Source organism: Pezoporus occidentalis, unplaced genomic scaffold, assembly GCF_034315485.1.
Source record: "Pezoporus occidentalis ecotype Australia unplaced genomic scaffold, CSIRO_AGI_Poc_V1 ctg110, whole genome shotgun sequence".
In the NCBI taxonomy this organism is placed as follows: domain Eukaryota; kingdom Metazoa; phylum Chordata; class Aves; order Psittaciformes; family Psittacidae; genus Pezoporus; species Pezoporus occidentalis.
In genome coordinates this window covers 1,935,217-1,952,212 of record NW_026912887.1, presented here as the reverse complement: position 1 = coordinate 1,952,212, position 16,996 = coordinate 1,935,217, and the positions used below count along the sequence as shown (strand labels likewise).

General features: G+C 39.2%; 1 protein-coding gene across 3 annotated transcripts in view; it reads left to right on the top strand.

Annotated features, from left to right (window-relative positions):
* GTF2I (general transcription factor IIi) overlaps window positions 1–16,996 on the top strand; it is an 81,073-nt gene that overhangs the window by 24,475 nt on the left and 39,602 nt on the right. For all 3 annotated transcript variants that reach the window (XM_062632120.1, XM_062632104.1, XM_062632112.1), the window contains exons 4-9: window positions 2,906–3,040; window positions 3,456–3,639; window positions 3,833–3,861; window positions 4,995–5,043; window positions 5,742–5,785; window positions 7,106–7,183. In XM_062632120.1, coding sequence (XP_062488104.1) covers window positions 2,906–3,040; window positions 3,456–3,639; window positions 3,833–3,861; window positions 4,995–5,043; window positions 5,742–5,785; window positions 7,106–7,183 — 519 coding nt within the window. The remainder of the gene's footprint in view (window positions 1–2,905; window positions 3,041–3,455; window positions 3,640–3,832; window positions 3,862–4,994; window positions 5,044–5,741; window positions 5,786–7,105; window positions 7,184–16,996) is intronic.

Here is a 16,996-nt window from a genome sequence, read left to right as displayed (position 1 = left end):
CATACTCTTACAATCACTTCGTGGCTTTCTCCACCTGGGGGATTAAAAGCCAAACCACCTGATTAATAACCTGTTGTTTTAACATGCCGTATGTACCGTGGCACTGACAGCTCTTCTGCTAGAGGAGTGTTGAGCTCCATCACCTTCAGATACTGAATGCTACCAGCTTTTCTCTGTTGTTGTTTGTGTAGCATCTCCTCTTCAAGTGACATTTTTGAGGAAATTTCACTCAAGTAAACTGTGTCTCTGCTAAAGCTTGATTTTTGTGTCTTACTCTTTGGTGACATGCAGATAGTGCTGATTTTGTCAATTGTCTGCCTCCTCCATGCAGCGGCATTCCTCTCACCTCTGGGTTGGGTCCTGTGAATACAGATGTGCTTTATGGCCTCTAGTCTGCCAAAATAGCACTTAGGCCATGCTTTAGAATACATGTTGTATAACACTGCTGAGCTGTAACACTCTTTTATCATTTTATAAGCATAACAGCATCTATTTAAAGCAGGAAGCTATACCGTCTACCCCTCTGGAGGCCAGGGTGTAGCTATCTAATTGCTGCCATACAACAGGAAAAAATTGCCAAGTTCAAATTTGATCATTTCAGGTATTTCCTTTTTTGTTCAGTCATAAGAATTTTTGTAAGAGGCACTTTTACTTTAAAGCAGCCTATTCATTTTATAGTATTTCCATTTTATAAGGATGGTGGTAGCTGGGAGATTCCTTTTCCAGCCAAGTGATAGGCTGGGCTGTCAAACCCGGTCTGCTGCTGATCAGGGTAGATAAGAGGGAAGGGTGTTCTGAATAACCAAAACATGGATGGTACAAGAAGGTAAGAGGCACTGAATCATATATGGACTCTTGAGTGCAAAATGAAGATTGTTGTTAGGAGCTGGGTCATCTTTAACCATGCTGAATCTGGAATAGCTTTTGCAGAGTAACAGGTCTAATCCTGCAGTATGCTCTCAGCTGTGTAGAAAGCAATTCTTTTCTGATATAAACATTCCTTACCCTTCCTGAGCTATTTATCTTGTAAAAACAGCCCCCATCCCTCTTTCCCAACAGGTCTTATTGCACATGTCCCAGGCATTCCCTCCCAAATATAGCCTGAATCCTCCTGGGTGCTCTGGTAGTTGTGGCAAGGGCTTGGTCAGAACCTGTAAGGTTTGTAAGCTCCAGCAAGTGGAGATGTGTCCATTGATGCTGCCAGAGGAGATGAATGGCTGCTGGGTCTGATCAGTTTTGCAGAGCTGTCATAAATCTTACTGTGTTTGAGACTTAGTCTTGTTTGTCAGAAACTCTGTCAAAAGTGGGAGAGATTAGGGAGGCGGATGCATGATGTGAGCTTAAGAAAATGGGTTCAAAACACGTAATGAAACCCAACGATAAGAGTTAAGAAGGAAAATTTCAATGTCTTTTTGTCTAGTTCTCATTTTAATGGGAAGTGAGCAGTGTCATCATTTTTGTTTTGCTTATATTTAGAAAGTGTGGGTATGCTTTTGAGAAGCTACAGTCAGTAAAGGCGTTTTCAATGAATCAGTCTCATAGGTAGAAAAAAAACCCCACCCAAAAAGCAACATTGCATGTGGCTATGAATGGAAACTGATGTCTCTTATCCCCAGGTCTTCAGGCAAACTTTATAAGCTGTCATTAATTATACACCTATGTTATAGGTGTATAATAACATTCCAGTTTTGCAGTATTGTTTTTGTTATGGTACGCCCTGTCAGATTGCAGAGGAAGCAAAAGTGTCAGGCTGAAGAGCTGGAGAGCTGAATGTTGTGTGGAGGTTGGATTCCAGTGCAGGAAGCGGACATGTGATTTGTAGAGCGAAAGAGAGATTCTTTTTTAAGCATAAAAATCCCAGTTTTTAAGATTATAAATGTCTTTAGTAAAAGCAGTGGTGTTTCAGCTCATTTCACAACTCATTTATAATCAGTTGTTTAAACAGATGTTTGTTTTCTTGTGTTAGTGTAAAGTGACAATACTGGCAGTGCAAAGCAGTGTTTCAGCCGTACTGCTGTGACTGCTCACGGTTAAGTCATGACACAGCTTCAGCACCGATCATCCTCTTGCACATAGGAACACAGATCTCCCATGCTTTTTCTTTCATATGGAGAGTGTCTGTTGTTTTCCCCCATTTTTGCTGGGTGATTCACAGTAAATCTTGGCAAGAACTGAGTGGTAAGAAAGGAAGGCTGTCACCTGAAAAGATCACTTCCATTTGCTTTTAAATACTGAAAGTGTTATTCCATCGGTCTTTTGGCAATGACTTTTGCCCAGAGACTATAACAAGGTCTAGGGCTGAAATCTTCTCTGTTCTGTGTGCTGGTGTCTTGTTTACAACTTCTCCTATTCACTAATGAGATGTGTATTTGAAATGTCTTTGAAAGGTAGGAGTTGTTATGACAAGTCAGATTCCTTCTCAGCTAAGTACATACAGCATAAACAAACCAGGATGTAACGTAACATGCTGCAATAGGGCATCATGGGTAGCACTTTAGAGCTATGGGACCCTCTATGCAGGCATTTTAACCTTTTCCCTGGTGATTGTGTTAGTCCTACTTCTCTTGGCAGCTTTGCGTTTTATTTATACTGAAATTAATAGTTTGCTACCTCTTCATGCCCCAAAAAATCCCTGCTTGGATGTCTCTTAATTCATCATTCTTACACCTCAGAGGGTGATATTTCTGAAGGCTGTAAGGAGGATGTAATGATTTTAGGGTAAATTTTAATTTATTCATTGTTCATGTACAGATATAAGTGCATTTGCTTCTAAGACGAGTGATTTCTTATGATTTTTTTGGCAGGGATCCTGCCCTAGTGTTACTACTCTAAACTGGAGGGACTGGGTACTGGGAGGTTTAATAACTTACTTTATTTTTGTCTTATTTTTATAACTAACTGCTAGGTGTTACAGAAGAGGAGAGAGCTGCAGAATTGCAGGAAACAAAGACTATACCACCTATAAATAGACTGCCAGTGGATACTGTGGAACTCGAAGCTCTCAGGAAGTCTGTGGAGGACTTTTTCTGCCTTTGCTATGGTGGGTGCTTCAGAGTCTTCCAAACAGATGTCCTGGATTTCTAACTTTTATTCCGGTTGGGAGGAAAGTACTGCATGATCTTAGCCTTCCAACTACAGTGCTGTTAAGGTGGTAATTGTAACTTTTAGTACCCTATTCTAAAACATACCAATACATTGCATAATTTTCTTGATGTGGTTTGCATGGTGAGATGTGAAGGTATTGTACAACCCATTAAATTTCCTTTCAGGAAAGCCTCTATCGTAGTGGGTTCCAGTGCATATTAATGTGAGCAGTACTTGGTTTCCTGTAGAGATTTGCATCTACACTTTGCTTTTCCTCAAGACCTCTCCAAGTAAAAAAGTTTTATGAGGGTCTTATCCTTTTCCCAGTTTGAACACTCTTGACCTCAGTACAATCTCTTTTTATTCTCTAGGTAAAGCTTTAGGAAAGTCAACGGTGGTACCTGTGCCATATGAGAAGATTCAGAGGGACCAGTCTGCTGTGGTAGTGCAGGGCCTGCCTGAAGGACTTGCATTTAAACATCCAGCAAATTACAGTGTTTCAACCCTCAAATGGATTTTGGAAAACAAGTCAGGGATCTCATTTGTCATTAAAAGGTTATTTTCTCTATCTTGTGCTAGTCTGTCCATTCTGGTTTTGTACTTAAGTCCAATTAATTTTAGTTTTTAATGAAATAAGTTGCAGCTTGTTTCTCTTAAACAGGAGCGCTCTCTCATTAATGTTACACTACCAAGTAAGTTATGATGTCTTTGCTAAAACTGTGGGTTTTCTTTCTGTATTTCCACGCAGGCCTTTCCTAGAGCCAGAGAAACACCTAGGTAAGTTATTACTTACTCAGACTAAATAGAAATCAGAATTTTAGGTTAGATAGCAGTATAGATACAAGAATTAGTTGTGTGGATAAAGTGGCAAGCTGTGCAGAAATTCTGGAGTGTGAAATGCCTTCCTTATGGAACTAGAACCTTTTCCTTTATGTGTTTTGCCAGGAGCAATTAATTAGAGATAAACTTTGTCTATTGCATTCTTCATTCTTTTACTGAATTTGAATTTATGTGGATTGGATAGTATCCTAGGGAAAGAAGTGAACTGATGAAGGACTGTATTGCATTTTTAGAAGATGCCAAGACTTTGCAGTGTTCTGTGTTCCTATGCAGAGCTGATTTTGGCATTTATATCTCATTTTAAACATTGATCTGATATTCTGAAGTAGCTAGGTGGTGTAGTTCCTATGAAAGCCTCTATAGATGAGAAAAATTGAGCTAGAGTGTTTTAAAATTGCACAAAGATTCACTCCTAGCTTAGAAGAAATCCCTGTTCCTTTCATGGGATCATGTTGTTTACTTGCAAAATTTGTACATGTAAGAATTTGTTTTATGAAGAGGATGAAGGAGTCTCAATAGGAATGTAGTCAAAAAGCAATGTCTTGGGAGACACAACCAGAAACTGATGCTGGATTAGTAAAATTAGATATGTGTTGTCTATGCCCAGTAAAAAGAATAAAAAGTGTGTAATCACAGAGAATCTGGTTATATTTCTATTAAAAATGCAGGACAGGTTTTCAGTGGGTTAAATGACATTCTAGAAGCATGAGCTGTTTGTGTCTAGCTGTAATTTAGAGCTATGCTGAATCTCTATTGAACTACCTGCTTTAGCACAGTTTAGGTGAAAGATTTGTTTACCTTTTTTCCCCGAATTTTCACCTGCCATCATGAAAAGGACCAGGGAAAAGCATGAAATGTACATTTGAAGTAACTTTATATTGGTGTTGCTTTATAGATTAATAAAGCAGTTTAACGAGATCCTTCCCTCGTATCTGTGAATACAGAAAAGAAGCAGATACGCTTGTGAAGTGTGAACAGGTTTTCATTTCATGAAATCAGTGTTACATTTTCAATTTGTATTTAAGGTAAATGGAGTGCAGGAAATTCAAAGATTGTCTTTTAACTTTCAGGAGCTGCTATGACAGATCCATCACAATCAATTATACCTCCAGGTGGAAGGTGAATTTAAAATCATGGAGGTTTTTTGTATCAGCTATGTATTTTCATGCAATTTCTTTCTCTTAACATGCTTTTTCTGTCCAGCTGACCTTTGGATAACTTCTGCTTGCCTGCGGTTATAAAAAGCACGAATCTGAGTTTTCTCTTTCTTTTGACCATTATTTGTGGGGAAACTGTTACAAATTAAACAGATGGCAAAGTTTCCTTTTGGTTTAATTAGCCCAGTGAGTGTTCTTAATTCACAGTCTGTCAGTGAGGGATAAGTTTGTCATGTTTTATGCTATGGCAGCAATGGGGAACAGATGTAATGTTGTTTCCTTCCTCTTCCTCAGTAAAAGAAAAGCCGTAAAATAATTTTTTTTGTTAGTAAATGGGTAGATTATGTCTGAAATAAATCAAAAATCGGTTAATGTGAAAACAGGGATCAGTTTGCTCTGCTGCTGAGTTTGCTTCTCATTAAATGGTAAATGTGCTTTGAATGTCGTATATGCCAGGAATGTCCTATCCCTGCATTTCTGGGACAATTCCCTTGAGATAAATCAGATAAGCCAAAATGCAGGATTTCTTACTTTTGTGTTCCTAGTTGGAAAAAAAAAAAAGTACTGGGAGATTGATTTTACTTGACAACCTGTAAAGCTTGAGGAACTTCCCAGAATGTTTTTATAATGTCAGTGTGCTTGCTTTGTGTATTTTTTTAGTTGTACTCCTGTTAAAGTGAAGACAGAACCGAACGAGGACTCAGGTATGTTCAACAATCTGCTCTTGTTTTCCAAAAAATGGTCAGTTTCTGTTCAGAAGGCTGAAGTTAAGTAAATATAGGAAGCTTTAAGAAAAGAGCAGCAAAGAGCCATCATTTGTGAGAAGGAAAAACTTTCCTTAAAATTGTCCACTTTTCAGTTGGAGTTTTATCAAGCATTGAGCCTTGGCCAAATGTTTCCATTTCTAGAAGAGGGAGATCTGTAAAATTTTGTGGACTAAACCAATTTATCTTTGTAAATAGTTTAAAGTGGAGAAGAAGGAAATCACAGGTTTTACTTTGTTCTAATTCAAGATTACTTTGTCCCTAATTGGGGGATAAAAACTTGGTTTAGTTGTTAATATTACTAAAATGTTGAAAATTACAGAATTTCCTTTTTCTTTCTAAAAGGGAAATGAACAAGTAAGAGAGATAGCAAACCAGGTTAGTTATTCTTGAGAAAAGCCCAAGCATTCCTAAGTTTCCTGCAGTTAAGACATGATCCTGCAGGCATTGTCATCCACAGTGGAGCAATGCTTAAGTGTCTGCTTTGAGGTAAGGGTGTGAATAATTCCATTAAAGCCAAAGAGACACAGGTGTGCTTTGAGATAAGCTGGTGACTTTTCCTTTTGTTGGGTCAGGCCACACTGCTCAGTGTTTTGTATAAGAATGAAGTTTTTATGTTTAGTCCATTTCTTTGCTTCTTTGTGCTTCACAACTTGTGATTTGGGAAACCTCCATAGTTAACATACACAAAGAGTTAACTTGAGCCTTTTGTCAAGGCAGTCCCAGACTCTTTCCAGTGCTGCTTCCGGGCATTTTAAGTAATTCTCCTTTTGTTGGAATGTTTTAAAAGCGTTTAGGGAATGTTGTGAAGGCTTATGGAGGGGATGTTTCACTTGAAGGAAGCCAAGAGCAGTTTAGCACTTTTGGTGTTGCTCCATCAGCAGCACAGTTTGAGGCAGGATGTATCCCAACTTGGCTGTGGAGAGCAGTGAGCAGGAGTTAGGTCTACAAGTACTTTTAGCACAAGTGATAAAACATATCTGATCAGAGATAGCATTTGCAAGGATTCCTACTTTGTACGGAAGCATTTAATCCTGAATCCGTTTGACAGTGACCAAACTGAAACATAATAAACCAGCAGGTCACTTGGTCACCTTTGGTTTAGCTCAACAGTTGTTTGGTGTCTCAGCACCTGATCTTTACTTTTCTTTTCTTTTTTTGAATAGAGACCAGGTAGGATCTTGGTGGGTGTTTTGTTTGTTTTTTTAAGAACCTGGTTATAATTAGTTTCCATATTTGATTCCTTTCTTGCTTCTACAGGAATTTCTCTGGAAGTGTCAACAGTAACAGTGAAGGAGGAACCAGATGATCCTGATTACTATCAATATAATATTCCAGGTAATGGTACTAGCTTTCATATGTGTTTATCTCATGAAAATGTTGATTGCTTAAGTATTGCTCTCTCTGTGCCTCTCGTTTTTATTTATTCTTGGTCATTAAACATGCAGTTACTTTGTCAGGATATAACATTTCCATGCTGGCTATCATTTAAGTTATTCTGAAGAATACCAAAAGAGCTGAAGTATAAGAGCATATCCAGATGTATGTGCTTGCTCTGTAGGAGAAGTTTCAGGAGTCTTTTCAACTGCTTGTGGTTTTTCAGTGACCTCTTTAAATAGGAAATAAACCATAATGACAATGCTGTGCAGAGCACTGATTGAATCTTGTATTTATTTTTAAAGCTTCAGTAGCTTTCATAGTGTATTTATCAGTCTTCTTGAATGGAATGACCAATATGTGTTAAAACTATTGAAAGGTTTATCTAGGCAAAGCATAACAACATTTAATGAGGCTCATGACTGGGGGCTCTGTGTATGCTTTAAGGTGTCTCTTAGTTGCTTTTCTTCATCTCTACATATCCGGTTAATACTGCATGGTAACCTCAAGTGGGAGTGGGAGAAGAAATTGTTATTTCTATAAGTTGACATTGATGAGCGGATTGACTCCACAACTCATTAAAGTTGTAAAGTAGGTATGCTTTTTATTCAGCGCTGAAACGCACAGGGATGATTCCTCAAAGTCATGCGTGCCTCAGTGTTGTTTCCCTCTACATTTATTCTCTAAAGTTAGATATATTCATAAGGTTGCACAACACGCCTAGACATATTCATGTCCTATCCCCGCTTCGTATTATAATGAGCCAGAAGGTCCTCTGCACCTGTGCAGTGCCCCCTCTGGTCATGGGCAGGGGTCTCAAGATGAAGTAACTGAGTCTTCCTCCTGTGGGTAGGGGTCTTCAAGATGAAGTAAATGAGTCTTCCTCTTCTTGCACTTTTCACCTTTCAGTCTTCACATATGGCCTTAGGGTTTGGTCGGTATCCCAGCCATAAACCATCTGCATCTCCCCCTTATCAGTTCCTTATCAATAGCTGCTTATCAATAGGATCAAGTGTCTGCATTTCCTTATCAATAGCTGCTTATCAATAGGACCAAGTGTCTGCTTTTCCTTATCAATAGGACCAGGTGCCTTTGTTCTGCTTAGCAGGCATTTACAACAGACAATACTTTTGTTTAAGCAAGCAAATTCCTCTAACCCCCTTGTACAACCCCCCTGTACATTGGTCAACTCTCTGTATCAATCCCCCCTTTTTCTATAGAGTTAGTAAATTCTTTTACTCTATTATTCATGACAGAGCTATCCATGTTCCTTCTATCGATTTATGAAGTTATTTTGATATACACTGTATTATACAAGGTACAGTCATTAAAATGAGTAGTCCTATAGCCAAGATTAAAAGGCCTTGTTTCATTATGTCCCTGAACCATCCAGTAACTCCTAGGTTATTTAACCATTCATCCAATCCGCCTCCAATAATTCTAAGCTCTTGCATATTTTCCTGCAATTTTCGCAGTTTAGCATGAATTGATTCAGAATGGTCAGATAAGTTCATGCAGCACATACTTTTGAAATCCCCAGGACCATCCTATAACAATCTTTGTTACCTCCCGGGCTTGTGTGCTTCTAGTTGGAAGGCTTCTGGTCAACCTGAAAAGGTGTCTGTTAGTATTCACAAATGTCTATACCCCTTTTTTCTGTCCTTTTGCAAATTCTTTTGCAACATATTTTCATCTAGAGTCTTTTTGAAATAGTTTCTTGTTTCTATTTGATACTTAAATTTCATTTCTTTTTCAATTTTCATCATTTATCATAGATCGTTTACAATTCCAGGAAGAAAATTTTGTTATACCACAAGTAATCAATATTTTACACCTGTGGTATTTAGTCTCCTATTCTGGTTCCTGGTGTAATACATATTTAAATTTCATTTCTTATCTGTTTCAGGAAGGCCCTGATCTTCTTCTGATTCAGGCAACTGTGCACACACCTAACAGTCACTACAATTAACAACTTTAGTAACATTCTATATTAATTTCAGGTATTAGTCCCAAGATGGTATGTCAGTTATCACATAAATCCAAATTATGACTGATATAATTTCATATGCGAGGGTCCTGAAGGTTCAATCCGCCATGTCTTCTCTGGTTCTGGTGCTTTCTTTATTCTTGCAAGCAGGTTGTTCCTTCATCTTCACTGCTGTAAAGGTGGCCAATATTGTCTGATACAGTCCGCTCCACTTCTCCTGTAGAGGATCTCCTGAAAAATTCTTAACATAAACCCAGTCTCTGGATCTAAAAGGGTGAGTCGGGTAATCCATGCCTCTCACTCTTGTCCTTAGTATTCTCTTATTTCTTCTAATTGTTTTCCCAGATTGACCAGAAATTTTAGGAGATAACCTTCTCCCACTTCCAGAAGACTTTCTCCTTTAAACTGGGACTGATACGGTCTTCCATATAAAATTTTTACATAGGATAGCCTCTTCTTTCGACCGAGGTTTAGTAGTTGCCCTTGTAACTATTTTGCACTAAAGGGCGAGCCTTGGTCAGAAGAAAGTGCCTCTGGTACTCCAAAACCTACAAGGGAATGCTTCTGGCCACCCTAAAAAAGTATTTCATTAACACCAAATATTGGTAAAAATTTATTTGTCTAATTGAACTATGATATATAGATTCCTTCCTTCAATTTGTTCATCTAAGTATTTATACAAAGACTTGCTATCTCGATGAGTTTTATTATGTTCCTCCTGAACTAGCATCCAGAGTTGGTTATAGGGGATTATAATTCGCCCATCAGGTATCTGAACCCAATCTTCTTTGTTTTCCTCTCCTCCTCTGAGATCTTCAATACATTTTCTATCCTCCTTTGATTTTCTAGGTTTAGATTTCTCAATTGTTAGTTTGCCGTCAGGGATTAAGGGAATGAGTTTCAGCCAAATTTCACCTTGTTGATATCCTTGACAATACATAATAGCTACTTCCTCAGGTAGCTGAACAGCTTTCAGTAGTCGTTTATCCTGTGTGTTCAAAGGTCCTCGTTCTTTCCACATGGCACCGTGTGCATGGACCACACCAAATGCTTATTTAGAATCAGTCTTTCAAATCTGTCTAATAGTTGCTGGATTGAACCAGTGGGCTTCTTTCTGTTCCAGGAATGCTGATACAACACAGGACACTAGTACAGTAATTTTTGTCCCAAGGTAAATATGCGGGCCTCTTCAACATTCATGATAACTGCTGCCACAGCTCTTAGGCATCCGGGCCATCCTTTGCTTGCTTCATTCAGCTGTTTTGAAAAATACACCACTGTTCTCTTCCAGGGTCCTAGTTTCTGAGTAAGGACCACCAAAGCTATTCCCTGTTCTTCATAGGAATATAGCCAAAAGGATTTAGTCACATCCAGAAGTCAGAGCTGCAGCTCTCATTAGCTCTGCTTTTAAATTTCTAAAGCCCTCCTCTGCTGAATCAGTCCATTCCAAAGAGAGAGGGGTTTCTTTTAACGTGGAGCTCCTTGATGGTTGACAGTCATGGAGCTTGACAAATGGCTTCTTTTCTAGCAGTTCCAAGTTTTCTCTGTCATCCTAGGTAGGAAACTCAGGTTTGGATTAGTTGGGCCTTTTGTCTGGTTACCCAATAACCATTCAGTCCCAGAAAATTCAATAATCCCACCGTCCACTGGATACATTCTTCGTTTGTTTCAGTAGCAATTAATAAGTCATCCACATATTGTAACAGAGTCCCCGTCTGAGTGGGTGGTTTCCATGACTCTAATCCCGTGCTAACTGGTTTCCAAAAATTGTTGGACTGTTTTAAACCCTTTCAAGTTAATTGGGTTTTCCTTACTGTGTCAGGATGTTCCCATTCAAAAGCAAATAAATTCTGGTTTTCTTTGGCCAATGGTAAGCAAAAGAAAGAGTCCTTTAAATCCAAGACGGCAAATCATTTTTGATTCGATTTAGTCAACACGGATTAGCTATTACTGAATATCCTCTGCAAATTTGTTGATTCCTGAGATCTTGAACCAATCTGCAACTTTTCTTTACTGGCAAGATAGGAGTATTATATTCCAATTCACATTCAATTAAGAATTTATATTTTAAAATTTATGAATGATTTTTTCATTCCCTTTCCTGCAATTTTAGGGGCTATTGTTTTATTCTAATTGGGCAGGGCCCCCTTTTTATTTCTACTTTAACAGGTAAAGCATTTTTCGCTTTACCTGGAACTTCAGATGTCCATATTCCCAGATATACCTGGATTAAGGATTTCTTCTATTTCAGGGAGGTCCTCCTGTTCGCTTTTTCTGTTGAATTAAAGATAAACTCAACTCTTTTAATTCCATTTTGCCTTCTTTAAATGTTGCTTCTTGTCCTAATAAGGATTTCCAAGAATTTAGTATGCATAAAAATTTTATGCATTCTTATTTGTTTTTCCAATTTGCTTTATTCCTTTTTTTGGTTTTTTTTGGTTTTTTTGTTTTTTTTTTTTGTTATCCTTGGTGGCCAGTAGCTCCCACATCTGTAACAAATTCTTTTCCCTCTGAATTAACGCCTAATAAGTTGCTCCTGTATCCACTAAAATTCCACCTTATTTCCTCTGGTCTCTAGTTTTAATTTAACCAGTGGATCTACTAGGGTAGATTCCCCAGGTCCCTTGTCAGTCTAGTTTCAATTCAGCCACCAGAGTCACTCCATGGCACTCTCCCCCCAGGGCAGTCTCACTTCCAACGTCCAAAACTCTCCACAGCACACACACACCGATCCGGTCCCATAGGAGAAGAACCCACTTCTCCCACCTTTGTCCGACATTCCTCCTTCACCAGTTTCAAAACATCCCACAACCCCTCAGTCCCGTCTATCAACATGTCTGTTCCCACTTGTTTGCCTGCCCCAGCACCCATCCCGTGCTCAAACACGAGCTGCGCGAGCTCCCCTCCTTTCCCAGTTTTCTCTTTTTTTTTTTTCCTTCTCACGGCTGCTCACCCTGCTCTGCAGGGGTTACAGATGCCTGCCTCTGCAACAGCACTTCTGGGTTAATGTGAATGTGCTGCTTGTTGCCAGTGACAGAATCTCCTCCTCCTTATCAATATCTGATAGGACAGATACAGAGGATGCTCCTCTCAGAGGTAACTGTGATATATAATTTTTCCAATATCACAGGCTGAACAACATCTCTCCTGCTTAGCTTTCTGGTTTTCTCTGTCCTTTTTCAAAGCCAAGATTAGGGATCTGGCAGAGCTATATTAATTTCACATTCTGTCTGCCACTCCGGGTGGTTTCTTAAAGTGAAAAACCTATCTGTATATAGTACTTCATCCCATTTTCCTGGCCACCTCAAAATCAACATTAATTGTAACAATGTATTGGTGCGCGGATTGACTCCACAACTCATTAAAGTTGTAAAGTAGGTATGCTTTTTATTCAGCGCTGAGACGCACGGGGATGATTCCTCAAAGTCATGCGTGCCTCAGTGTTGTTTCCCTCTACATTTATTCTCTAAAGTTAAGATATATTCATAAGGTTGCACAACACGCCTAGACATATTCATGTCCTATCCCCGCTTCGTATTATAATGAGCCAGAAGGTCCTCTGCACCTGTGCAGTGCCCCCTCTGGTCATGGGCAAGGGTCTCAAGATGAAGTAACTGAGTCTTCCTCCTGTGGGTAGGGGTCTTCAAGATGAAGTAAATGAGTCTTCCTCTTCTTGCACTTTTCACCTTTCAGTCTTCACATATGGCCTTAGGGTTTGGTCGGTATCCCAGCCATAAACCATCTGCATCTCCCCCTTATCAGTTCCTTATCAATAGCTGCTTATCAATAGGATCAAGTGTCTGCATTTCCTTATCAATAGCTGCTTATCAATAGGACTAAGTGTCTGCATTTCCTTATCAATAGCTGCTTATTAATAGGATCAAGTGTCTGCATTTCCTTATCAATAGCTGCTTATCAATAGGACCAAGTGTCTGCTTTTCCTTATCAATAGGACCAGGTGCCTTTGTTCTGCTTAGCAGGCATTTACAACAGACAATACTTTTGTTTAAGCAAGCAAATTCCTCTAACCCCCTTGTACAACCCCCCTGTACATTGGTCAACTCTCTGCATCAACATGAACAATAATTAAGAAGTCATGATTATAAATGGCAATATAAAATAACTAGAACCCTAATTTTATTATTTCAGCCTATTTGCAGTTGTCATTAGGTTAATTAAGCAATGCAAAAGAACACAGGCAAGCTGCCATGCACCTCTGAAGGATAGCTGCATTTTCAGCAGTGAAGTGCAAAACTGCACACCCTTTCATTTTGTAATATTCTATATTATTGAGAAATTTTTTTGCACATGTTTAGGCACAAAGAGTCTTGAAAATATTTTCTAATGTGCTTTGATAACTAACTACAGGACTGTAGAATCAGTATTCTTGTACTAGTACATGTCAAGTAGTGTACGAGCACTGTTCAGGGAGATCTTCATGCAGCACAGCAAAATGCCACCACTCAAGTTCAGAAGGTGAATGGCATTAAGATTATCTTTTTCTTCTTTTCGAGGCTCAGAGGATGGGGGTGTTCACAGGCATGATATAAGGTGACAAAAATAGATATGTTTTTGGAGACAGCCTAAACATTGTTCCTTCCAAAGCCAGGTATTGTCATCTTTTTGCTTTTCGGCCCCTTGTGGCTTTCCGTGTCATGCATAAGAACAGTGAATTTGGCCAATAGCCCATAGTGTAATCCAATGCTGTTTGAAAAGAGTCTCCCCTGAAATTTGGGGGGGGGGGGGGGGGAGGGAGGGCAGATTTTTCTTGGCGTTGCAGAACTCTAAATCTTCTGATTGGTGAAGAGCAGTATGTATATCTTTGAGATAGATAAAATGGTGCTCTCTTAATAACTCCATCTTGTCTCCTCTCAGTGTAGTCCTCCAAACTTGCATTTAAAAATGAGACAAAACTGAGTATGTTGGTAGAAGTGATGGGGTGCTGTGAGCTAAAAAGAGATGTTGTCAAGTCAAGCTACCTTCCCTGGAGTAAAGCAGTTTCCCCTTCATTTCTTCAAGTTGCTACCACTCAGATTCAAGCTAAAGGTTGTACAGCTATAAATTCAAGAGCGTTTAGGGGTTTGTGTGTGCACGATGGTGCTGTGCAGAGAAGTGAACCTTAGGAAAGTACAGTTGTCCTTGGGAATGATGCAAGTCTGCCCAAGCATTGCCTTTGTCGAGATGTGCTACAAAATAAAGAAAATGGCTAGGGTCATAGTTCTTACTAAAAATACCCTCCAGCAAAAGCTTATTGATTTATGAGAAGAAACAACTTAACTGTTAGAGAGCAGCAATCTGCTTGGGGCTTCCAGGAGAAAATGATCTACTGATGAAATTTTGCAGTTATTGTTCTTTTCTGAGCTTTTGCTTCCTCTCGCAAGTCTGAAATGCTGACCAAAGTACTCTGCCTGGGTGGCACACAGAATTCTCCTGATAATCAAAGGGGGAAAATTATACCTGTAGGTGGGCGTTCTTTTAAGCTCTTATTATCTTGTGGTAAGTTGCACCATTCAGATGTCACCATGAGTTAATACCGAATTACTAAATTTAGAAATGTTTTAGTAGTACACAGTAAGACTGAGAAATAAGGACTTTAGCCATCAAAAACTTCATGTGGGTGTTTTGAACAGAGTATTAGGGCAGCTTTCCACTAGTGGGCACTACCACCAGTAGTGGCAGTGAGTGTTTTTTTCCAGTATCCTGGGTAATATTGTGAAGGTCACTGCAGTGTTAAATGCTTTTTCTGACACCCAAGACAGCCTGTTCTGGAAGAAAGGCCCAGGTTTTGACTGTTAACTACAGGAAAAGGACTGTTGAGGAAAAGGACTGAGCAGAGATCTGCAGGACTAAATAATGCATACTGGAGCATTCCAGCTATCACAGTTAATACTCCTGCGTATACGTTCTCTGTAAGTACCAGTTACGGCTTTTATGAAAAGAAACATTAGTTAAAATGCTATTTCTTAGATTAGGTTTTGAAATGTGGTTTAGACCTTGAACTGTGGTATGTACTTTCAGATTAAGCATATTACTATGCTGTAGGAATAGATCTGTTCCCATGGCTGTTGCAGAGGGATAGCATTCATATATTCTGCCAGAGCTCCAGACCAGCTGGGTGTGTGCAAGGCCTGATCCTAAAGCCAGTACAGGGTATGTGTTCTGTACTGGTTAATACAAGTACATCCTCACGCCTATAAATCCTCCTAGCTTCTCTACCAGCTTCCTTGCAGTCAGGAGGCTGTTCAGCTGATGCATAAGTGTATTGTAAAGTTACAGACATGAATTTTGGCTTCTTATTAAAAGGCTGCCCATAAGACCCAGGCTATCCTGAAGAGTTTTAATGGGAAAAAAATGAGGTCAAAATACCAGTGCCAGAATGAGAACAGCTCTGAATCAATTAATAGAATAGAATTAAGAGCTATATTTATTTCTTTCCCCCACCCACTCCCGATTTACAGAGTAGCAGGAATACATTAAGAAAATGTCTTGGGGATATGTGCCACCTTCAGTCCTCTTCATCAGCACAGAGTAAACGAAGGCTTTTTGGAGACAGACCAAGTAGAATGGAGTAATATGCTGACTAAGGACCAAATATGTCCTGAAAGAGGCATGTTATCCTGTGAGTTTTGTGGATGCAAGTCTTCAGTTACCACTGATGTCTTGAAGTTAAATCCAAGAGAAGAGGCAGCGGAAGGACAAGGCTGGAAGCAGTGTGTCCTGTGAATTGGCTGGTTCAGCTTATAAACCACAGTCTAATCAACTGACTGATTTAGCTTACAAACTTAGAGATGAGTAAAAACTGCCCAACATCTCTTTAAGACACCATGTGGTTGAACAGTGCAATTGGTTTTGGAATTTCTGGAAATGTTCGTGAGGCAGTTAAAATCTAGGACATTCATCCCAAACTAGATGAGATCGAAAATATCTTCTGCTGTGAAAAAAAGCCCAAAATGGGAATGTAAACTGTGTTTTTATTCTCTCTCTGGAACGTTGAAAGTCGTGAATGTCTTTTAGTATGTCTCTTAACAGCAAAATACTTCTCCTTTGGAGATCTCTCAGAATATTATAAGTAATATCCATTTTTATGGGTCTAAAACTGTAAAGCTGGCAGTACTCTCATCACCATAGTGTAAAACTCAGCATGTAGATGCTATTTTAAACCAAGAAATTCCAGAGAATATATCAAGATGACAAGAAAGCACAATGTTGTGCTTCCTAAAGGTGTTCTGATACTATTCTGGTAATTACATATTGTTCATAATGTTACCATTTGCGTAGCCGAAAACAAAGACATAAGAAGTGAGCATTGCTAATCCATGAGATGATAAACCCAGATTCCTTCTGCTGAGTGGCACAGGTATGACTATGTGGACATAATCCATTAGAAACTGAGGCTGTGAGATTTGAACTCAGTGTAAGTAGATGGTTTGTGGTGGGTAAGCAGAAGCAATAGCTGACACTGTCAAGGGACTGGCATTTACTCTTTAAGGGAATTGTTAGAATGTGAAAAGTGACATGTTTGTAACAGGCATTTCCGAAGTTTACAATTTCTGTCAGTAACTGTCTTTTACAAAGGTTTCACTGCACTGCAGAATCCCAGCCCAACTGCATGATTTAGGTGCAGTGGTCTGTTAGGTATTTACCTGCTCATGGATGACCAAGTTTTAGTGTGTTACAGAATTTCTCGGTGTCTGTGTTGTGTGGTGAAGTTGTCTGTTAGCAGGAGCGTACTGAGTGCTTTTACTGATACTGCTTAGCTCCGCCTAGGGATCTTAAGTTCAAACTCT